The 25874-nt window shown below is 41.5% G+C and overlaps 2 protein-coding genes and 1 long non-coding RNA gene across 3 annotated transcripts; all 3 read right to left on the reverse strand.

Moving 5' to 3' along the window:
• Positions 1–690: 690 nt before the first annotated feature.
• On the reverse strand, positions 691–24043 carry LOC122244088 (uncharacterized). The gene is made up of 4 exons (XR_015191771.1): positions 23879–24043; positions 2037–2249; positions 1618–1781; positions 691–1418 (listed from the first exon to the last, which is right to left on the reverse strand). It is a non-coding gene; the product is annotated as an uncharacterized LOC122244088 (long non-coding RNA).
• On the reverse strand, positions 3899–9594 carry LOC147469976 (uncharacterized). Its single transcript, XM_086545813.1, is given in 6 exon segments — positions 3899–3985; positions 4226–4344; positions 5390–8514; positions 8516–8749; positions 8751–9396; positions 9567–9594. Coding segments are annotated over 6 exon segments (4239 nt in total).
• On the reverse strand, positions 9662–16741 carry LOC147469977 (uncharacterized). The gene is given in 10 exon segments (XM_086546323.1): positions 9662–9723; positions 10745–10864; positions 11067–11285; positions 11419–11490; positions 11613–12485; positions 12595–13539; positions 13542–14083; positions 14085–14730; positions 14845–14874; positions 16474–16741. Coding segments are annotated over 10 exon segments (3777 nt in total).
• Positions 24044–25874: the final 1831 nt, after the last annotated feature.

Below are 25874 nucleotides of genomic sequence, written 5' to 3' on the forward strand. Positions count from 1 at the left end.
GTAAATAATTTTAAACCATTTCAGTGTCAATATAATCATTTAAATAAAGTCAACATGTCCCTTTTACACACATGAAATAATGCAATTTAAAAGGATATCCAAAAGATTAACAATTATTGAAAATTATTTGTTGCATCAATACTGATATCCAAAAGAATATTTACATAATAGTCTTGAAAGTATTTGTTTTTCAGCAGGTGAATTATGATTCGAAGTCAAATCTCCAACCAGATGAACTGTGGTTCTTCCCCCCCCCCCCCCCATGTTGCTACTCCTCTATGGGAACTGCTTCATACAGTGATGCCTTGGATCTATAATTTCATTTTAATTTTGTAAAGGAATAGAAAGTTACTGAGGGATTTGTTTTATGGAGAGAAACAAGATTTCTTACAAATTAGGCAGTGAGAACCATTTCCCTACAAAATAAGAATAGAAAGTAGGGACAGTGACAATAGTGATAACATACGAAAAGTAAAAAAGAAGGGATTATTAAACTAATGAAAAATATGATAATGAAACAATATAGAAAAAAATGTATTTTTGGTTATGACGAAGCTTTGATATTTGTCATACATCTAACGACAATGACTGATGTCATGTCATATTCTCAAATAAGATCTCGGAACTCTTGCTTGTAGATATTTCCAGAACTTGAACTAACGTAGTAGGTACTACAATAAAAACTGAATGTCAGGATTGCATACTGTTATACAATCCTATAATTCATGGTATACCCTACAGTACACGATAAATATAGAGAGAAGTATGAATGTGAATGACTTGCCACAATGCAAAATATGCCATTAACATTGAAATATTACATTTTCACCAGACTTTCTATGCAGATTCATACATTGGTGGTTATGTAGTTGCTGCTATGTTTATGTGGTAACATGGGGCGCGAGCGGCGTTTCGAAGGCGCCAGGGGGACGGGGTGCAGGAGAGGGAGGCTGCAAGATGTTTAACTCAGGAGGTACACAAAAGTATAAACCAGTAGAGAACAGTGAAGGCACTCTTAATTATCCGGTATATACTATGTTAAAACTGAATATAAAATACATTAAGTGAAAAACACTAAAAACATGAAAAACTTAAACAAAGCCGAATAATGAAAATACAATAGAAAGCAGGGCTCCATCTTGCCATTCTGGCAAGATGGTCGTAAGAGTGGTTATCCCTTTTCTTTATTTCTTTATTGTACATTTCTATTTACTTTTATTTCTCACGTTAGTTCAAGTTCACAGGCACTGAGGCACGGCCAAGAAAGGGCAGGGCAAGCACACAGTAGAAAGGGGAAATAAGTGCCTTGTGCCCCAGCAAGTATACCCCTTCGCTCGCCCCGTCGCTCGCCCCGCGGCCCCCTCTCGCTGCAACTGTCCGTCTGGCATGGCTCGCTGCTACTAACATCACCTCAGTGCCTGAAATAAGAAACAAAGCTAAATAACTATGCCACATCAAAAAGCAATGCCAGTAAATAAAAAACTGAGACAAATTCCATTTCACATGAATGGACATTTAAATGATAAATGAAAAGAGAGCATGATCTGGGATATATGGCAGTTCCTTGGGCGTCATTCATCTACATTCTTCTGGGTGGGAAAGGCGACCGTGCTGTACCAGCCTCCACATCTTCCTCAAGTCTCTATCATCTACCAGATTTTTCTAAGGTTCAGTTACTTTAGCAGGTCAGTCAGTCAGTCTCTGCAGTTCCATTGCCAGTCGATTCCTCTACAGTAGGATGATCATATCCAGAATAACCGGGTCCTCTTCAACACCTGTATCTGGAATAGAAAGATTTAAGCATCTGGTACATGGCACAGGTCTAACAACGGACCTGCACAGGGCGGTCCAGGGTTAAATGATTCCAGTCTGACTATTACCTGTGGAATCCGTGTAGTCATTAGAGGTATAGCCAAAATTGTACACATCAAACATTACCAAACTTATCAGTAAAGTATTTCATGTCATCTTCCACCACAAACTCATGATTAGTGTCACCAGTGTCATTATCAGCTGAATAATCACTATTACCTTACCTTTTAGACTCATCTGACTGCCCTTGTATGAAAGACTGAACCTATCTTTCCATAATATCCTGTAGGATCTCTGTTGGCACTGTCAAGGATTCGTTTTCCCAGTACTTGCCACCAAGGCTACTACTTGCTGGATGAGTATTTAATTTGTCATGGAGCTCCTCATGGAAACTGATCTCACGAGGAACCACCACTTTCTGGATCTTCTTTAGGAATCTGTGGAAAATATAAACAATCCTTCAAGGATCACGAGGCCGCCCACAAGTTAATAAATAAATAAGGTTATATAAATGTATTGTTGCACCACCCCTCACCTACAACCCACCAACACCAGGCAGGCTAAGCTTAACTACAGGGTCATGAATCCAAAACAACTCCAAGGGGGCCTGACACCACCGCGGATCAGAACACCGCCGAAGGGAAACACCGAGAGGCGAGACAGGGCACGAAGGAAACATACAATAACACTAGTCTTATCTATTTATACAGGTTCCACACACGTTACACTATTTCGTGGGTACAATACTTGCTGAACCCAGTACAAGGGGCCAGCACAAGGCAGTCCAGGTGACAAGGGGCACGCATCATGCACCCAACAATGGGCGGATTCGTCCCACCTCGACCCTTGCGTCATCTTTGCCCAGTTTACATCATGTTACCCATGTTTAATCAAGATTACACAGCGACAAAGACCAGCTGGTGTAACAGTATACATATTTAAGAGTTTACAAGTTACAGCACAAGAGGTTACACTCTTCAAACACCGTGGGTTACAGCTGAGGTTCAGACAAGCGTTTTCTTTTTCTTTAGGCTTCTCCAATTTTAGGGGTCACCACAATGGATCATCTGTTTCCATCTTCCTCTATCCTCTGCATCCTCTTCAGTCAGACCAGCTGCTCTCACATCTTCTCTCAATGCATCCATGAATCTCTTCCTAGGCTGTCCTCTCTTCCCGGTAGTTCCATACATAACATCCTCCCGACATGTTCCTCGCCTCTCCTCGCCACATACCTGTTCTAAGTGTGTTTTTCCTTTTGTATATTCATTTCTGACCTTAACCTTTCTAGTTACCCCCCCACCAGTGAGAACCTTAAGCTCCTCATCTCTTCTACCTCCATTTCTGGCTCTTGGTTAGAGCTACTGTCTCCAAACCATACAGCATGGATGGTCTTACTGCCACTCTATAAGCCTTCCTTTTCAAAGTTGAGGATACGGTTTTGTCACAGATGGCTACCGACACTCCTCCCCAGCCATGCCACCCCCTTGTATTCTCTTCCTCACCCCCCTATCGCACCCGTCATCCTTTGCACCGTTGAATCAAATGCTTAAAATCACTCATCTTTTTTCACTCCCTCTCGTTCACACACATGTACTCTGTCTTGTTCCAACCTCCTCCCTAGTATCTCCACAGATCACCGTCATCGGCAAATAACAGACCATGGACTCCTGTGTAACACCATCAGTCATTCTGTCCATAGCCATTGCAGACAGGAAAGGGCTTAGAGCCGATCCCAGGTGCAATGCCATCCCTACACCTTACCATTCCTTTGTTCCGATTGCACACCTCACTACTGTTAATGTTCTCGTATACATCCTGCACTACACTCACCACATACTACTTGTTCACTCCAAGCTTCATATCATAATACAATTTACCTGTTGGCACCCTATCATAGGTCCACAAATACAGTGCAACTCTTTCTGGCCTCCCCTGTACTATTCCATCAATATTCGCAAAGCAAACATGGCATCTGATGCACTGCTACCTGACATGAATCCAAACTGCTGTCCACTGATTGTTATTTGTCCCCTTAGTCTAGCTTCTACCACTCTTTCCCAGATTTTCAGACTATGACCTAACGGCTTTATTCCACGATAGTTTGCGAATCTTCCTTGTTCTTGAAAATTGGCACCAGAATACTACTACTCCACTCCTCAGGGATTCTCCCCCCCTTCAAGATTCTATTAAACGGCCTTAGAAAAATCACTGCCACGTCCCCTAAGCATCTCCACACCTCCACTGGAATATCACAGCCTTCCCATTTCCATCCTCTTCATAGCATTCCTTACTTCAGCTTCACTTACTGCACGCACCTCGCCATACACCCTTGGAGCTTCGTCCATTTTTTCCTCTTGCATTCTCCACATTAATCAGCTCTAAAATATTCTTTCCACCTTCTTAGCACACTCACCTCTTCAGATAGCTCATTGCCATTTGCATTCCTTTGGCCCATACCTGGTGTATCTCCTTCACTGCTCGATCCCTTTGCCTGGCCAGTCGGCATAAACTTTTTCACCTTTTGTATCCAACCTATCATACAATCTGTTATACTGTGAATAATTAGGTTCTTTTAGTAATCAAAGGATGTCTTCAGTTCTGAGGGTTTAAGATAAACACCGGTGAACATTATATATTTGTTTATTTCAATCAAAATAATCCAGTAATAATTGTCAAATAAAATAAATAAGTATGAACATGAATCACCGTCACACAAAATTTAACCCTTTCTCTCAAAAAAGTTCCAAGATAAATTAACTAAATTATCAATAATATTGTCACCTGAAACGAGGTGAACCTTAAAATTACGACAAGATATCTAACAACGCTGAAACCCTACCGAACCGCATACTCCTAAACAACGCTGAAATTTCCTACAAAAAAATAAATAAAAATAAAAATATTCACCGAGAACCAAGGCCGGTTCGTTTCTAACAACGCTGAAAGTTTCTAACAACGCTGAAAGTTTCTAACAACGCTGAAAGGCCTAGCCAAAAAACAATAACAATTACAAATCGCTTACACCATTTTTATACCAATCAGAAAGAATGAAAAGACACCACGCTCCCGTAACTCGGCCCTCAGTTGCAGTAAGGTGTATCTTCCCTGGTGCTTACGAGCGATCTGCCGCCACGCCCCCTTTTCCAACTGTAAGCGGGACGAGTCGAAAAGGTCGAGTGAATCGACCTGAGGGTTCAGACAGCTCGCCCGAACCTTAGTTTGGGAATGTATTCGTACAGTTTTCCTATGTAGAAGAAATTTTCAATTTAATAAAAAAAAAAATGAAACATACTTTGTTGTAACTGAAATTATTCACACAACTCCCCCAACAAGTATATAGCTAGGCTATATACCATTAATATCGGTAGTCATTTACCTGACCTGCTTAAGAGATCAGCACCTACGTTATCATTCCCTGCAGCTTGAACTATTCTGAACCTGAAGGACTGCAAACACAAGGCCCATCTTACCAGTCTATCATTAGAAGATTTCGCTGTATTCATATACACTAGTGGCTTGTTTCCTTTTAGGTAATATTCAAATCTTTGAACACCAAATAGGATAGGCAGACACTCACGTTCAATCGTAGAGTACTTTCTCTCACGATCTAATAATTTTCTACTTGCGTAAGCCACCGGGAACGGAGAATCATCTAAGTATTGGAGCAGTACAGCACCAAGTCCACAATCAGAAGCGTCTGTTCGGAGTATGAAGGGTATATTAGAATCAGGTAATTTGAGAACAGGAAACTGACACAATATCGACTTCAACTTCTCAAACCTTTCAGCCAGTTCACTCGTCCACAGCAAAGGTTCCCGTACGTTCTTACGCAATAGATCGGATAATGGAGCAGTTAGTTCGGATGCCTGAGGAATAAACATGCGATAGAAAGAAATCATACCAAGGAAAGATCGAAGTGTTTTCTTAGTAGTTGGTGTTGGAATTGGCATCAGAGCATCTATTTTTCCACACTGGGGTTTCAGATGTTTACCATCTATAACAAAACCTAAATATCTTATTTCATTAAACCCAAACCGACATTTTGAGGGTCGAACTGTCAAGTTGTGATCTCGCAGACGTTCAAATACTGAGACAATAGCTTCTAGATGAAGATTCCATTCTTTAGCATAAATGAAAATGTTATCAAAATAAAATGCTACATTTGGTAATCCTACTAGAATGAGCCTCATAAGTCTAACATAGGTAGCACAAGCAGTTACTAACCCGAAGGGTAGCCTGCAGAACTCCATTAAACCTTTGTGTGTTGGAAAAGCTGTCAGGGGCTTAGATCTTTCAGAGAGTGGAATCTGATCAGCCTTTGTCAAGTCTAGCTCGGAGAAATATACAGCACCATTAAACTTATGGAGATCATCTTCTATTTTACAGGCGGGTTCAGCATGAAAAACTGTGACAGAGTTAAGGCTTCTATAATCTATAGCCATTCGATACGTACCATCGGATTTCCGTACCATTACCACGGGGGAACAGTGAGGAGACGATGATAACCTAATGATTCCTTGCTTATGTAGTTGATCTACCTCTTCCTCAAAAGGTGATTGCAGATGAAGGGGTATAGGATATATCTTAGGCTTCAGGCGCTCGGTCGTATTGAGGGTGATGTCATGCTCAATAAGAGATGTACAACCTGGAGTTTCCGAAAACACATCTGAAAAATCTTTTATCAGATTATGGATGTCACACTGCTGATCTTGGGATAGTTCTGAACTAATTTCCGGACATGAAATGTCATTAGATCGTAAGGAATCTTCTCTACCATCAGGTGTAACAGGATACTCATCACTTTCTACATCTACCACACATGACTGAGCAACATCAAGCATACCTGGACAGCTACGTGGATATTCGACTTCGTCTATTATCTGTGCCAGAGAAACGTTAGCTCGTCTGTGATACCTTTTTAGAAGATTTGCATGATAAAGTTTGGGCTGTCCATTTTCCTTTATCAAATAGTTGACCTTATTCCTCCTCTCCATCACGATATGTGGACCACTCCAAGTCATCAGAAGTTTATTAGCAGTATCCGGCAAGAGTACCAACACTTCGTCACCTGGATTAAAAGAACGATCTTGGGACTTAATATCAAAATAAGATCTATACCTTGTGGAGCTGATGTCAGCATTACGAGCTGCTATCTTCGCACACTCCTCAAGCTTATCCCTGAGCTCTATCACATACTGGAAGGAAGATCTCTCGTCATCTTTGATGCTCTTGTCCTCCCACAGATCTCTCAACACTGTTAGAGGACCTCGAACGGCACGACCATACAGGAGTTCGAAGGCAGAAAATCCTGTTCTGTCACTCGGAATTTCTCTGAGGGCAAATAAAGTAGGAATAAGATACCGGTGCCAATCTCTTGGTTTGTCCACACACAATTTTCGAAGCGAGGCTTTCAGTGTACAATGAAACCTTTCAACCTTACCATTTCCACTGGGGTGATATGGAGTAGTAGACAGAGGTTTGATACCCAACAGTTTGTGAAGTTCACCCATTAATTGTGAAGTGAACTGTGTGCCTCTGTCAGAAAGAATTTCTCTGGGGACACCTACCCTGGAAAATATTACTAATAACGCTTCCGCAACAGATACCGAGTCGATCTCTCTCAAGGGAATTGCTTCAGGGAAGCCTGTGGCAAAGTCTATAAGGGTTAGAATATACTTGTGACCATCATCAGAGGGAGGACTTAGTGGACCCACTATATCTATGGCAACACGAGAAAAAGGCTCCGTCATTATAGGCATTGGCTTGAGGGGAACGGGTTTCACTCTCCCTTTGTGTGACATTCTTTGACATTTATCACAAGACCGACAAAAATCCCGCACATCACATCCCATACCTGGCCAATAAAAATGATCTGTTATCCTTCTCAAGGTCTTGCGATGTGAAAAATGGCCGGCAAGAGGAGACTCGTGAGCTACAGACGTTACTATTGCTCTGCAGTCGGAAGGTACCACTAAAGACACTTTCCCAACATTATCTTGAAAGTTAGAATTTATGCATTTCCGATAAAGCAACCCATCAATTTTAACAAATTCAAAAGTCATACCATCACGGGTGTTGTGCACTTCCCCCGACTCGACCTTCTCCCTGATAGAAGACAAAGATGGACAGGAACTCTGCAACTTTGCAAATTCCGTCGGAGTGATGCTTAGGGGCTCGAGCTTTGGTAAAACGAGAGGATGGATCCTTTTGTTCTTGGATGACCTTGTCTGTACAGCCTGTACCTGATCATTGTTATGAGTGGAAGAATCATTAGTCATTTCAGAAATATCAGAATAGGAATCACGCACTCCCGGGATATTGCCGATGAGTACACTACAAAATTTAAGAGGTGCTCTTAAAGCATTAGTCCATCCGACAAAGTAGGGGCATGCGATGTAGCAGCGCACCTGAGGGAAATAATTCACTCTCCCTAGATAATCATTAACTTTCACTAATTTACTGTTACTGGTATCAATATTTGGCAATACTTCCTCTGAAACCATAACACATGAACAGCCAGAGTCTCGTAGAATAGTAGAAACCCTCTGCCCATTCACAGTACCATTAGCCAGAAATTTACGTGGAGTCGTATCAGACAAGGAAAAACCAACCTTTTCAATCTTTTTCTCTGTAGAGATACTTTTAAAAGCTAGAGGATTCTTTGGACACCGATTCCTATAATGACCAAAATCCCCACAACTGACATTTGATTTGGTTACTGTTGAAATTCTCCCTCGTGACGGATAAAAGATTAGCGGGTTTACTCTCGATACATCTTTTACTTTTGACTGTTGTTATATTTGTTTCTGGGTAAGCATTATTAGCAGCAGCCCAGTTATCCGCTAGCTGTACTGTCTGATCAAGAGTAGGTACATTATGTTCTTTAATGTAAGTTCGAATATCTGGAGAAAGGGAAGATTTAAACTGATCCAGTAACAAAGCTTCTAAGTGACTCGTAAGATTTCTCGAGGCCGCTACTATCTATCCACTGATCAAAAAGTCTACCGAGATGAATAGAAAATTGTTTATAAGTTTCTCCAACTTTTATTTTAGCAGCTCTAAAATCTTGCCGATAACCATTAGGGGTTTTACAAAATCCATTAAGAAGGGCTTCTTTCAACTGTTTATAATCAGCAGTTATTTCAGGTGATAAAGACGTGTATATATCCACTGCTTTCCCGGTGAGCAAACTCCCTAAACGCACAGCATAAGTTTCCTCACTGATGTCTAAAAGACTGGCAACACGTTCGAAGCGAATCAGGTAAGCAGCAAAGTCTTCGCCCTCCTGGTACACCGGTAAATTAGGTCTTACGGCACCACTTACATTAAGGGGAGACAAAGAATTATTAATGTGCTTACCAGCAGTAATTCTAGCCAATTCTAATTCGTGAGCTAATCTCACTTTTTCTCTTTCTGCTTCTATCCTAGCCTTTTCGTTCTCTTCCTCGGCCTTTCCTCTTTCTGCTTCCAACTCTTTCAACCTTAATTCTCTCTCTCTATTTCGCTCCTCTCTTGCAATAGCCTGCTGATTAAGAACATATTTAGGTATATCATCGCCTTGTAAACCTAAGGCTTCAGCCTGTTCTTTAAGATTAGTGATAGAGATCACAGTCAGGCATAATTAAATATGTACATTTAATATGCAATATAACAATTTCAGCTAGCAGCTGATGAATACTAGAGGGCCGTAACCCGCACCTAGCAACAATTCTAGGTGTAATCCTGCACTTATGATATGAAATATACTGACTTACTGATACAGGGGTACTGAATCAGTGGCATGTCCCACGGGCAGTACTCAATATGAAGGTGGGCCTCCTCACATCTCCCCTTCCAACACCCACCCCCGTTACGTAAGGACAATATGGCACTCGTCTCCGGGCAAGGTCGCCACTTGTGAATAATTAGGTTCTTTTAGTAATCAAAGGATGTCTTCAGTTCTGAGGGTTTAAGATAAACACCGGTGAACATTATATATTTGTTTATTTCAATCAAAATAATCCAGTAATAATTGTCAAATAAAATAAATAAGTATGAACATGAATCACCGTCACACAAAATTTAACCCTTTCTCTCAAAAAAGTTCCAAGATAAATTAACTAAATTATCAATAATATTGTCACCTGAAACGAGGTGAACCTTAAAATTACGACAAGATATCTAACAACGCTGAAACCCTACCGAACCGCATACTCCTAAACAACGCTGAAATTTCCTACAAAAAAATAAAAATAAAAATATTCACCGAGAACCAAGGCCGGTTCGTTTCTAACAACGCTGAAAGTTTCTAACAACGCTGAAAGTTTCTAACAACGCTGAAAGTTTCTAACAACGCTGAAAGGCCTAGCCAAAAAACAATAACAATTACAAATCGCTTACACCATTTTTATACCAATCAGAAAGAATGAAAAGACACCACGCCCCCGTAACTCGGCCTCAGCTGCAGTAAGGCGTGTCTTCCCTGGTGCTTACGAGCGATCTGCCGCCACGCCCCCTTTTCCACCTGTAAGCGGGACGAGTCGAAAAGTCGAGTGAATCGACCTGAGGGTTCAGACAGCTCGCCCGAACCTTAGTTTGGGAATGTATTCGTACAGTTTTCCTCTGTAGAAGAAATTTTCAATTTAATAAAAAAAAAAAAAAAGGAACATACTTTGTAACTGAAATTATTCACACAACTCCCCCAACAAGTATATAGCTAGGCTATATACCATTAATATCGGTAGTCATTTACCTGACCTGCTTAAGAGATCAGCACCTACGTTATCAGTCCCTGCAACATGAACTATTCTGAACCTGAAGGACTGCAAACACAAGGCCCATCTTACCAGTCTATCATTAGAAGATTTCGCTGTATTCATATACACTAGTGGCTTGTTTCCTTTTAGGTAATATTCAAATCTTTGAACACCAAATAGGATAGGCAGACACTCACGTTCAATCGTAGAGTACTTTCTCTCACGATCTAATAATTTTCTACTTGCGTAAGCCACCGGGAACGGAGAATCATCTAAGTATTGGAGCAGTACAGCACCAAGTCCACAATCAGAAGCGTCTGTTCGGAGTATGAAGGGTATGTTAGAATCAGGTAGTTTGAGAACAGGAAACTGACAATATCGACTTCAACTTCTCAAACCTTTCAGCCAGTTCACTCGTCCACAGCAAAGGTTCCCGTACGTTCTTACGTAATAGATCGGATAATGGAGCAGTTAGTTCGGATGCCTGAGGAATAAACATGCGATAGAAAGAAATCATACCAAGGAAAGATCGAAGTGTCTTCTTAGTAGTGGGTGTTGGAATTTGCATCAGAGCATCTATTTTTCCACACTGGGGTTTCAGAGGTTTACCATCTATAACAAAACCGAAATATCTTATTTCATTAAACCCAAACCGACATTTTGAGGGTCGAACTGTCAAGTTGTGATATCGCAGACGTTCAAGTACTGAGACAATAGCTTCTAGATGAAGATTCCATTCTTTAGCATAAATGAAAATGTTATCAATAAAATGCTACATTTGGTAATCCTACTAGAATGAGCCTCATAAGTCTAACATAGGTAGCACAAGCAGTTACTAACCCGAAGGGTAGCCTGCAGAACTCCATTAAACCTTTGTGTGTTGGAAAAGCTGTCAGGGGCTTAGATCTTTCAGAGAGTGGAATCTGATCAGCCTTTGTCAAGTCTAGCTCGGAGAAATATACAGCACCATTAAACTTATGGAGATCATCTTCTATTTTACAGGCGGGTTCAGCATGAAAAACTGACAGTTAAGGCTTCTATAATCTATAGCCATTCGATACGTACCATCGGATTTCCGTACCATTACCACGGGGGAACAATGAGGAGACGATGATAACCTAATGATTCCTTGCTTATGTAGTTGATCTACCTCTTCCTCAAAAGGTGATTGCAGATGAAGGGGTATAGGATATATCTTAGGCTTCAGGCGCTCGGTAGTATTGAGGGTGATGTCATGCTCAATAAGGGATGTACAACCTGGAGTTTCCGAAAACACATCTGAAAAGTCTTTTATCAGATTATGGATGTCACACTGCTGATCTTGGGATAGTTCTGAACTAATTTCCGGACATGAAATGTCATTAGATCGTAAGGAATCTTCTCTACCATCAGGTGTAACAGGATACTCATTTTCTACATCTACCACACATGACTGAGCAACATCAAGCATACCTGGACAGCTATGTGGATATTCGACTTCGTCTATTACCTGTGCCAGAGAAACGTTAGCTCGTCTGTGATACCTTTTTAGAAGATTTGCATGATAAAGTTTGGGCTGTCCATTTTCCTTTATCAAATAGTTGACCTTATTCCTCCTCTCCATCACGATATGTGGACCACTCCAAGTCATCAGAAGTTTATTAGCAGTATCCGGCAAGAGTACCAACACTTCGTCACCTGGATTAAAAGAACGATCTTGGGACTTAATATCAAAATAAGATCTATACCTTGTGGAGCTGATGTCAGCATTACGAGCTGCTATCTTCGCACACTCCTCAAGCTTATCCCTGAGCTCTATCACATACTGGAAGGAAGATCTCTCGTCATCTTTGATGCTCTTGTCCTCCCACAGATCTCTCAACACTGTTAGAGGACCTCGAACGGCACGACCATACAGGAGTTCGAAGGCAGAAAATCCTGTTCTGTCACTCGGAATTTCTGAGGGCAAATAAAGTAGGAATAAGATACCGGTGCCAATCTCTTGGTTTGTCCACACACAATTTTCGAAGCGAGGCTTTCAGTGTACAATGAAACCTTTCAACCCTACCATTTCCACTGGGGTGATAGGGAGTAGTGAAAAGAGGTTTGATACCCAACAGTTTGTGAAGTTCACCCATTAATTGTGAAGTGAACTGTGTGCCTCTGTCAGAAAGAATTTCTCTGGGGATACCTACCCTGGAAAATATTACTAATAACGCTTCCGCAACAGATACCGAGTCGATCTCTCTCAAGGGAATTGCTTCAGGGAAGCCTGTGGCAAAGTCTATAAGGGTTAGAATATACTTGTGACCATCATCAGAGGGAGGACTTAGTGGACCCACTATATCTATGGCAACACGAGAGAGAGGCTCCGTCATTATAGGCATTGGCTTGAGGGGAACGGATTTCACTCTCCCTTTGTGTGACATTCTTTGACATTTATCACAAGACCGACAAAAATCCCGCACATCACATCCCATACCTGGCCAATAAAAATGATCTGTTATCCTTCTCAAGGTCTTGCGATGTGAAAAATGGCCGGCAAGAGGAGACTCGTGAGCTACAGACGTTACTATTGCTCTGCAGTCGGAAGGTACCACTAAAGACACTTTCCCAACATTATCTTGAAAGTTAGAATTTATGCATTTCCGATAAAGCAACCCATCAATTTTAACAAATTCAAAAGTCATACCATCACGGGTGTTGTGCACTTCCCCCGACTCGACCTTCTCCCTGATAGAAGACAAAGATGGACAGGAACTCTGCAACTTTGCAAATTCCGTCGGAGTGATGCTTAGGGGCTCGAGCTTTGGTAAAACGAGAGGATGGATCCTTTTATTCTTGGATGACCTTGTCTGTACAGCCTGTACCTGATCATCGTTATGCGTGGAAGAATCATTAGTCATTTCAGAAATATCAGAATAGGAATCACGCACTCCCGGGATATTGCCGATGAGTACACTACAAAATTTAAGAGGTGCTCTTAAAGCGTTAGTCCATCCGACAAAGTGATGTAACAGCGCACCTGAGGGAAATAATTCACTCTCCCTAGATAATCATTAACTTTCACTAATTTACTGTTACTGGTATCAATATTTGGCAATACTTCCTCTGAAACTATAACACATGAACAGCCAGAGTCTCGTAGAATAGTAGAAACCCTCTGCCCATTCACAGTACCATTAGCCAGAAATTTACGTGGAGTCGTATCAAACAAGGGAAAACCAACCTTTTCAATCTTTTTCTCTGTAGAGATCCTTTTAAAAGCTAGAGGATTCTTTGGACACCGATTCCTATAATGACCAAAATCCCCACAACTGTGACATTTGATTTGGTTACTGTTGAAATTCTCCCTCGTGACGGAAAAATGATTAGCGGGTTTACTCTCGATACATCTTTTACTTTTGACGGAAGTTACATTTGACTTGGGGTAAGCATTATGAGCAGCAGCCCAGTTATCCGCTAGCTGTACTGTCTGATGAAGAGTAGGTACATTATGCTCTTTAATGTAAGTTCGAATATCTGGAGAAAGGGAAGATTTAAACTGATCCAGTAACAAAGCTTATAAGTGACTCGTAAGATTTCTCGAGGCCGCTACTATCTATCCACTGATCAAAAAGTCTACCGAGATGAATAGAAAATTGTTTATAAGTTTCTCCAACTTTTATTTTAGCAGCTCTAAAATCTTGCCGATAACCATTAGGGGTTTTACAAAATCCATTAAGAAGGGCTTCTTTCAACTGTTTATAATCAGCAGTTATTTCAGGTGATAAAGACGTGTATATATCCACTGCTTTCCCGGTGAGCAAACTCCCTAAACGCACAGCATAAGTCTCCTCACTGATGTCTAAAAGACTGGCAACACGTTCGAAGCGAATGAGGTAAGAGGCAAAGTCTTCGCCCTCTTGGTATACCGGTAAATTAGGTCTTACGGCACCACTTACATTAAGGGGAGACAAAGAATTATTAATGTGATTACCAGCAGAAATTCTAGCCAATTCTAATTCGTGAGCTAATCTCACTTTCTCTCTTTCTGCCTCTATCCTAGCCTTTTCGTTCTCTTCCTCGGCCTTTCCTCTTTCTGCTTCCAACTCTTTCAACCTTAGTTCTCTCTCTCTATTTCGCTCCTCTCTTGCAATAGCTTGCTGGTTAAGAACATATTTAGGTATATCATCGACTTGTAAACCTAAGGCTTCAGCCTGTTCTTTAAGATTAGTGATAGAGATCACAGTCAGGCATAATTAAATATGTACATTTAATATGCAATATAACAATTTCAGCGAGCAGCTGATGAATACTAGAGGGCCGTAACCCGCACCTAGCAACAATTCTAGGTGTAATCCTGCACCTAGAATATGAAATATACGGTCTTACTGATACAGGGGTACTGAATCAGTAGCATGTCCCACGGGCCTTACTCAATATAAAGGTGGGCCTCCCCCACACTTCCACCCGTTACGTAAGGACAATATGGCACTCGTCTCGAGATAAACACCGGTGAACATTATATATTTGTTTATTTCAATCAAAATAATCCAGTAATAATTGTCAAATAAAATAAATAAGTATGAACATGAATCACCGTCACACAAAATTTAACCCTTTCTCTCAAAAAAGTTCCAAGATAAATTAACTAAATTATCAATAATATTGTCACCTGAAACGAGGTGAACCTTAAAATTACGACAAGATATCTAACAACGCTGAAACCCTACCGAACCGCATACTCCTAAACAACGCTGAAATTTCCTACAAAAAAAAAATATATATAAATAGATAAAAATAAAAATATTCACCGAGAACCAAGGCCGGTTCGTTTCTAACAACGCTGAAAGTTTCTAACAACGCAGGAAGTTTCTAACAACGCTGAAAGGCCTAGCCAAAAAACAATAACAATTACAAATCGCTTACACCATTTTTATACCAATCAGAAAGAATGAAAAGACACCACGCCCCCGTAACTCGGCCCTCAGCTGCAGTAAGGTGTGTCTTCCCTGGTGCTTACGAGCGATCTGCCGCCACGCCCCCTTTTCCACCTGGAAGCGGGACGAGTCGAATAAGTCGAGTGAATCGACCTGAGGGTTCAGACAGCTCGGCCGAACCTTAGTTTGGGAATGTATTCGTACAGTTTTCCTCTGTAGAAGAAATTTTCAATTTAATAAAAAAAAAAGAAACATACTTTGTTGTAATTGAAATTATTCACATATACGCTCCAGCCTTTGCCTTTGTTATTTCCCTTTTAACTTCTTACCTTTCTCTAAATTTACTTCTACGCTCTGTGTGTGTCTGTCTATACCAGTTTTTCTTTGCTAACCTTTTCCTCCCAACGCAGCCTTGTATCTCTTCATTCTACCATCAAGTTTCCTTGTTATCTTTCGTCTTACCAGATGAGACCCCTAACACCCTCTTTCCAACCTCCCTGACAATTCTTGCAGTGGTAATTCTTCACTGTCTGTCAATGCTTATACCGTTTGCAATACTTCCTCGGTAAAGTTCACTCTGCATTCTTTATTCTTCAGCTTCCATCATTTGGTCATTCGTTCTGAGCTCAATTTCTTCCTTTTCTTCACAGACAGCCATCATACAAACCATTCGATGTTCACTTGCCACATAGTCCCCTGCTACCACTTTTCAGTCCCCAACCCCTTTCAGATTACACCTCCTACACATGATATAATTCACCTTTCTCCACTCTTGTATGTCACCCTGTTCGCCTTTTTGATAAAGTATGTGTTTAGAATAGCCAAATCAATTATCCTCTGCCCTTCTACATTCCTGTCCCCGAGGCCATATGCCCATATTACTCTCTCATCCCCCCCCCCTCCATTTCTTCATGCCCATTGAAGTCTACCTGAATCAACACACTTTCTTCTCTCGGGATCTACCATATCCTCCCAGAAGTCTTCCTTCTCTTCTACCTCACAGCCCACTTATAGAGCATACGCACCAATGACATTCTTTATTACCCCTTCTACTTCCAACTTCACACTCATTACCCTATCAAACTTCTTCACTCCTACCATATTTGCAACATAGTCTTCCTTTATGACCACACCAACACCTTTCCTCCTCCTGTCAACCCCATAATAGAAGAGCTTGAATCCCCCACCTCCGTTCCTAGCATTGATCCCCTTCCATTTTGTCTCTTGCACACATAGTACATCCCCTTTTCTCCTCTCCATCATACCTGCAAGCTCTCTCCCTTTAGCAGTCATAGTTCCCACATTTAAAGTTCCAAATCTCACCACAACCTTTCTACCTTTTCCCATCTCTTGGCCCTTTGCTCGCCTGTCTCTCTACCCCCCCCCCTTTTTTTTTACCTACTTTTTTACCCTGCTGGCCAACAGTACCAGAGGCGGTGGTTGTTAACCCGAGCTGTGACCGATGCGGTAACTTTCAACCTTTATGATCAGCATCACTGATTTGACTAGGATTTTACGGCCGGATGTCATTCCCGGCGCAAACCCTCCCCATTTTCCAGGCTTGAGACTGCCACCAGGAATGCACTGGTTTGTGCAAAACAGTTAGTAAACGTCTGGGATTTACGTTTTCGCTATGTTCATTGCAAATCCGCTAATAAGGAACCGTGAAGATTACGTTAAATGACTAAAATATTAACATTCAAAGGCGCACGTTACCTGCACTTTTAAAATAAAAATGCGCCACAGCTAATACCTTAAAAAGCAGTGATGCTTGGACAACCAAGCCTCTGACCTTGGTCTCCTGCAATCTTGCAACACTGTCGCCAAGAAACTATGGTGGCATGTGGCAGCACGGGACACGAGAGGGAGGTGCAAGATGTTTACACAATATACACAAAAAATAGAGAGCAAGAGAGTGAATAAAATATATATGAAATATAAAGACACTGAAAGCATGAAAAAGTAAAATATAAGAATAAAATTAATTAAAATGTAAATTTTCCGAATAATACCTCGTTATGAAATACCACATAAGTGATATCGATGGATTCCTCTCAACCTCTGCTATCCATAAATGATCGACTTTACCCGCGATTTCGCCCAATTAAGATTTTAATAGTAGGGGAGGACACTCGGTACACATCAGCTCCTCCGACCTTCATCCTGCACTGGTAAACAATCAACTGATGTTCTTTGTTTTACCTAATTTACTTATCTGAAAAAGACCTATCTATTGAATAACTATTTTAGGATGTTTAGTTCTTCTATAGGCAACAGCCAATATGAGCTACATTAATATCGACTGCCCAGTCATAATGCTTTCATGTTCCTTATTGTTATGAACTCATGCGTGAGTCTTCAAGCAAGTTTCGAGTCGGTTGTTGCATCGTGAAGACGAGTGTGTGTTTGCGATATTGGTCTCAGTACAGGATATACATTGAAATCTTGGGATACACAGACAAGTGCTATAAAAAGGGGGTCCAGGGGGGGCCGAAGCCCCCACTTTCCTAGGGCCAACTTCAAAACTAGACAAAGTTTGGTTGGCCAATGGGTTAGAATTACGTAGACAAAAATACCTCAAAAATATCACATTCAAAATTCCCGAAAATCAAGGTAAGTAGCACGAAGTTAGATAAGAAGGGGGGGGGAGTCGAGGGGTTGGTCAGTAGGTTAAATTTTTTTTAGATAAAATACTCCGAAAACAGCGAATTCAAATTTTCCGCCAGAATCGCTTCGTGTGATCGCCATGCACATTGTAAATCGTAAAGAAACCGCATTTTTAACATCTTTATTTTACGGTAAACAGGTATAAGATCAAACTAAGGTATATTTTCGTTATATGTTAATGCAATCCATTCATATATTACTCCACAATTTCCCTGATCTACTTCATGTCCTCCCCTATTATCGGGACCCAGACTGTGTGGTACAGGAGTGAAATCGCGTATTAGATCCACTATATACGAGAAGCAGAGGGTGAGAGGAATCTATCGATGTCACTTTTGTGGTATTTAGCAACGCGGCATTGTCCGGGAAATCTACCTAATAAAAATATAATAGAAGTAAGTAGCATTCCGATAGGCGTTGAGGGTACGAAAGCCAGGCTGAAATTCTCTTCCTCGCCCCTGACGATGGCCGAACTACCTTAGTTCAGTCGTTAGGGTGGCTAACCTTATCCTTTTTTAATTGTATATTTCTATTCTATTTTATTTCTCACGTTGGACACTGAGGTAGAGCAGTTCAGTCCCAAACACAAGGGGCCAAGGAAGGGCAGGGTAAGCACACGAGTAAAGGGGAGATGCAGGTGCTATGACCCACACCAAGCACATCATCACAATATAATTCTGATGAAGATGAATATTGAACTATAAATCACGAATCCATAATTTTTTTTTTCTTATGACTCACCATTTTAGTGTAGAACAAGATTCAACTTGTACAACTTCCTGATACAAATACATTCTTACCGAAGGAAATTCTAATATAATGGCTGACAAGCAACATTATGCAATAAGTTGTTGGCAGACTGAAATATATTTATGAGTAGGTTGCCTATAGCCCAAAGACCAACTGACTTGGATTGAATCAACCCTTTGACCAGCGCGCGCGCCTTCGTTTGTTTGTTTGTTAATGTGTACGGTGTGTGTGTGCGTATGTGCGTGTGCGCGTGCGCGTGCGTGTTTACAATTACACGATTCCAATGAGTGAATTAGAGGGCTGACCTAACCTAACCTATTTACCTATTGCGTTGAATTTTCATGAAAAACTTTTCAATTCTAAAACTTTTATTGATATAAACATTATAATGATAATAACGATAATAATGTCAGTAACAATAATGATAGCACTAGATAGTGTTTTTTCTCGTTTTATGAATATTCAAGGAATGGGTTAAACAAAGAATGTCACGTAAGTTTAATAATTGACTCCTTGATAATAAACAAAGAACAAAAGCAAAACCATAGTGGATAGCTTAATTCTGCGTCAAAGTACGAGCTGTTGGTCAGTGGGTCATGTGTCTCGCTAAAATGTTTAATAATATAGAATAAAGAAATAAATCAGTTTGTCGCGGTTGGCTCAATTGGAGAGGCCAGTGTCGGGTATCTAAACATCATAAATCTACGGGATATTTCATCAGGTTTCATTTAATATTTAAAGAGCTCATATTACCCAAGTATTTTGCCTATTAATATTTGAAACGGACTCCTTTGTGGTCCGACTTCAGCATGCGGCAAGTGGCCAAGAGTTAATCTAATAATTGGAGTATTAAACTAACAACAAAATACTTTCACAGACCGAACTATAACCCTATTTGCGTTCTACACTCCCGACTCATTCTCTGTCATAAGCACAAGCTCAAACTCTCAAATAATTCTAGTCTTCAAGCATGTGGGCGTGTATAAACGTGTATGTGTATTTTAAGATAGGGAACTGTTCCATCACCATGCTCGGTTCCAAAACATTTTTAACCCATCCGGCAACACAACAACATACAACTCGGTTACGTCCAAGGAAAGTATGTGAAATCCAGAATAAACGCCATAAAAGTGTACATAGTGCCTTCCATAATATCACATGGATAATTTTTACACTTTTTACTACATGCGCTTATACTAAAACACACAGAAAAGCCCAAACACAGTACAAACCATACGAACAGTATCACAAACATGCACTAACACTTCACACCACACTACTGCAATACAACACTCCTCACACCACTCCAACAGGACACAAACAACCTAGACACACGATCCTACTTCTGCTGCTTCTTCGTGGAGGCACCGGTGCTATGGTTAACCCTGGCCCTTATCGCCCAAAATACCCTTGCGTTATATGCGCAAGGGCGGTGAAATGGCGACAAAGGGCCATCCAGTGTAACAATTGTTGTGAGAGATCCGAGCATGCTGGCTGGTATCATGTCAGCTGTATCGGGATTTCACACAATTATACACTGGACTGGTTAACAATAGTATCGTGTGGATCTGCGATAGTTGCGGCCTGCCTAACTTCTCAAGCTCATTTTTCAACTCTACACCCATTAAAGTAACAAACTCCTTCGAAACACTAAGTGAACGCGACATGAACAACCCTCTCACCCAACACCCTCTCCACTTGAACCCCCCAAAATCCCCGCTCATTCAACATCCACATCACAATAATACACACACCACTCCCCCATCAGCATCAGTAAGTTCCATATCCCGCTGTTCGAGACCTTCCCTTGACCTTACGACATCATACCATTCTTCATTCACTCATACTTCTCACATCATAACACCTTCTTATCCTAGATCCCCACTTCCTCCCCCGCCTAACCTCTCTAGCCCAATAGTCAATCCTACCCCTCTTCAAACCCCACCCCTCCTTTCCAGAAATATTCCTGACACCCAGCCCTCTCTAAGTCCCCCACTAAATCTTCCCTCCGTCCCTCCCTACCTTCATCCTCTTCCCACCAATATTCTGCGAACCAAACCCACTCCACATCCCTTCTCCTTCCTCCCATAACCTCCAGAAATCATTCAACCCTCAGACTACTAAACATCAATTTCAGAAGTATTTTTATTAAACAAAACCTCAGAACACATACTCCAAACATATAAACCTGACATAATAGTGAGTACGGAGACTTGGCTGACTTCCGACATTGACTCTGCTGAACTCCCTCCCCCTCTTACACGTAAAGACCGCCCGACAGATGCTGGTAGAGGTGGCGGTGTTCTCATCGCCACCAAATCAAATATTTTAGTAAAACCTAGGCCTGACCTCGACACTGACTCAGAAATCGCCTGGACACAGATACAGCTTCCCAACTGTCAAATACTCCTTCTCGCAGCTTTCTACAGACCTCCTTCTAACAACATTGAATACCTACAAAACCTTGACATATCTCTTTCACAAATTGGCGCTAACAAGAATATATGGATCGCAGGCGATTTCAACCTCCCTGACATTGACTGGACTGCCTTGTCCCCACATGACCCTCTCGATACTGACTTGACAACCCCCATCATTCCCCACACAGACAGACGCCAACTACACAACACCTTCATAGACATCATAAATACACACTCACTCTCACAAACAGTATTCAATCCAGCACGCACTGGTGGCGACAGTGGCCCTAATACCACATTACACGTTCTTGACCTCTTCCACACTAACAAAACTTTGAATATAACAAACACTGAAGTAATACCAGGACTAAGTGACCATGACATAGTTCTAGTAGACGCAAACCTTAGACCAACCAGACAACAACGAAAACATAGACCTATCTATCTCTACTCAAAAGCTGACACAGACTCCATAACACAAGACCTGATGAATTACAGTGAAGACTTTTTTTCGACGGACCCATACTCAAGACCCTTTCTTTCAAACTGGGAAAACTTCAAACACACTTTACACACAACCATGGACAAACACATCCCACAAAAAACACCGTCAAATAGATTCACACTCCCCTGGTTTACCAGAGACCTACGCAGACAACACCACAAGAAACAAAGACTTTACAGATGCGCGAAAACACACAACACACAAGAAAATTGGACTGCTTTAAAAAATTACCAAAAAAAGAAAGCAGTGCGCGAACATACTTCTAGGTATCTCGCAGACAACGTAAGAAAACAACACAAAACATCTATTCAAATTCTTAAAGTCGCGCAGACAGGACACCACGGCTATACCCGCCCTTAAAGACCACAACACCACCTTAAGGACAGACCCAGAACACAAATCCCAAATACTCAACGCACTGTTCCAATCAGTTTTCACACACAAAGACAACTGTACATTCGATACTGAAGATATTCTTTACCCTCCAATTCCCTCCCTAGACATCTCAACTAACGGAGTACAGAATCTACTTACAAAACTTTCACTAACAAGTCTACCGGACTTCAAGACCTTTGAACACATCGAACGCAAATACATAATGGACCACATTGATACTCACATCATACTCAGACATACAACACGGCTTTAGGCCCAGACGATCATGCGAGACAGCTCATCACCGCCCATCATGACATATCACTACTCCTTGACAGACCTGACATAAATCAAGTTGATGCCATACTGCTCGACTTTGCCAAAGTCCCCCACAGAAGACTCATACACAAACATTATGGTATCACTGGACCATTTCTTCAATGGATCACTGTTTTTCTTACTAAACGGACGCAACGTGTACTACTCGACGGATCATCTTCGACCTCTATCCCTGTCTCTTCTGGTGTTCCTCAGGGCACTGTTCTAGGTCCTCTTCTCTTCCTGCTTTATATAAATGATCTTCCACTATCCACCAAACTCTTCAACTAGACTTTTTGCTGACGACAGCCTCCTCTATACACCCATAGTGACTGAAGACGACTGCAGACTCCTCCAAGATGATTTAGACGCTCTCGAGCAGTGGGAGTCTAAATGGCAAATGACATTCCGACCCGATAAATGCAAATTGCTCCGTTTCACAAGATCTCATAAACCCATTGAATACAGTTACATCTTACACAACCAACATCTTACACTCACAACACAGCACAAATACCTTGGCATTCACCTCTCACATAACATGTCCTTCAACACTCACATTAATTATATCACCAACAAAGCTAACAGAACACTTGGGTTCTTGCGGAGAAACCTACACAACTGCACACCGGACATCAAACACTTAGCATATAATGCACTTGTAAGACCAACACTAGAGTACTGTGCTGCAGTGTGGGACCCTCACACGAAACACAACATTGAGAAGCTCGAGCAGGTCTATACTAGGGCTGCCAGGTTCATCACACACAATTATACACGAACACCTGGCATTGCATCTAATATAAAGAAACAAATAAACATGGATCTGCTCCAGACACGCAGACAGGCACACAGACTAACAATCATGTATAAAATCACAAGCAACCTTATAGACATACGCAAACAGGAATATCTCCAAACAGCACACACATGCAACACCAGAATCTCACGTAATTTTAAACATCTTACATACCACACTAGCTTTGACACCTACAAGCACGTACTATTAGTGATTGGAACAGTTTGCCCCCCCCAAAATGGTCAATATTAATAATTTTAACATATTCATAAAGGAATTAAACAAGCACTTGTCTCTCAGCACCCCTTGATAAACCTTTCCCCCCATCGACCAAATCAACCATATGCGTGATATGCGCCAAAAATAGGTGCCCTACGCATTACAGATTCAGATGTGTAGACGCGTGTGTGCATGTGTAGGCGTATATGTGTATGTGTGCATGTAGGCCTGTATTTATATTAACTATCTCACGGCAAAGTTCAATTAACACTATTTAAACACTGAAATTGGCCAAAATTGGAATTAAACAATGAATTCTGACGTTTAACACCGCGAGTGGCAGCGTACATATACACAACCGATATAATTGTCTTTACTTCTGATATCGTCTCACAGGTCATAGATGTAATCCACTGGCGAAGGTTGTCCGTTACAAACGTGCAATTATAAAAACACTATATAGATAAAACACAAAAAATGGCGACAGCGTGTCGTCCTGGCGAGTCCGAGCGTGGCCTCCCTCCGTCTTAGGCGTCCGTCTGTCTCTCTCTGGCGGGCTTCTCTACAGGTGCGCGTCGTCACCTGTCAAAAAGGCGAAAAGTTACTTTTTTAACTGCTCGTGCTTTTCCTGCGCAGACATGTGTGCGGTACTTCGGGGCGTCAATAATATTGAAAAGGTCCATTTTCAACTGGTTTTGTAAGTCCAGTATCCATACGAGGGGTGATGCTCAGCGCAGGAGATCGTCTGCAAGGTCCACCTCCTCACGCCACCTTGTGAGACCCATTTCTTTCCTTCCCCGTCTTCTATGCTCCAGTATGGATGCCCGACTGCAAATTCGTGCACGACAAGTTGATAAGGTATATAACCAAAAATTAAACTTTTTCGCACTGGATAAAGAAAGGTGTTAAAACAACTGGCTAGTGTGCAATATTGTCCAATAGGGGCGTGAAGGTAATACATGAAACCTAACGGGCAAAGATTATACACAATCTTTGCTTATGGGGTCGCACTGAAAAAAAGTTTGAAGAACATTGTGTTATGGATTCATCGCCATTTTCATTTTCCAAAGGTCTCTTTGATTTTTTCGTCTTAATTTTGCAGACTTGAGATTAGATTTTTGGACATTGGCAGAGGTTTGCACTGTTTTTTTTAGTTTAATGAATATAATGAGTGCAATTCTATTAACAACAATGGTCACACAGATACATATATTTTTTCATTAATATATATATATATATATATATATATATATATATATATATATATATATATATATATATATATATATTGCTGAGCAGAAATATGCTAGCAGTCTGACGTCCAACCGACGTCAGCTGCCAACATTTGGCGACGTCGGCGGGACGTCCATTCTGCTCACCTGACTGACGTCGGCCAGACGATTGACTCGAGTTTACTGACCGTATAGTACGATGTTTCCCATCATGCACCAGGTACGATAGAAACTAAACTACATGTAAGGTATGATATTTACACAAGCTTTTCTGGCCAGATATTGATAGTAGAATAGTTTCAGATGTTTGATAAAACGAATAAATGATGACCATGCAAAACATTCTGTCCGATTTAGCAACATTCCCCGGACAGGAGATCCGGACAATGCTGTGTCCTGCTTCCACTGTGACTCACAGTGGAATGAGAGCAAGATCGTCTACATAGGAGATTAGCTTGCACCTCTGTGGAAGCTGTAAGTCGAGAATACTAATCATGAGGGCATTGAAAAGAGCCGGAATAAGAGGCTCTGGGGTGTCCTGTTTTCAAGTGGCCGTCGAATCCCTCGGGTTTAGCTGGGACCCTGAATTGGGACCTCCTTTTAGGGGCTTCAGACTCTCCCTCCGAGCCCGTCGCCGTCGCTTTGTCTTTTGAAGCCTCCTCTCCGATCCAGCACCGGAGATATGACCAAAAGGGTTTGCTGGACCGAAGCCAAAGAAGTCTTTTTCGAAGCTGTGAAACTCGGACTGCCCGCACTTCGGTTTCGTCACTAGGAGCCTGGAATGGTTCCAGGATGACAGCCATAACCGTGTTCATGTGTGGGTTGTCAGCGGGAGATGTTGTAGAAGGGAGTGTGATTTTGATATTCATACAAGGAGCATTTCATTCACCCTCCCACGTCCCCACTCACCATGGAGTCCTACAAGGGGAAGCTCAGTGTTAAAGAGTTTCCTTCTAACAGGGGTGATGGGAGAGTAAACGTGCTACAACCTCATGCTGAAGGGAGTCACAGACCTGTGCGATGCCGATGGGGCAGTGGCCGCTTGACCCTAGCCTAGCCCAGAAGACCAGCCTGCATCAGAACATCCATCTTGCAAGAATAAGGGACCGAGGAAGCGTGTTGCTAGCCGCTGGGCTTACTC

Source organism: Penaeus japonicus, unplaced genomic scaffold (assembly GCF_977035675.1).
Source record: "Penaeus japonicus unplaced genomic scaffold, GWHDUDI00000001_assembly GWHDUDI00000017, whole genome shotgun sequence".
Classification (NCBI taxonomy): Eukaryota; Metazoa; Arthropoda; class Malacostraca; order Decapoda; family Penaeidae; genus Penaeus; species Penaeus japonicus.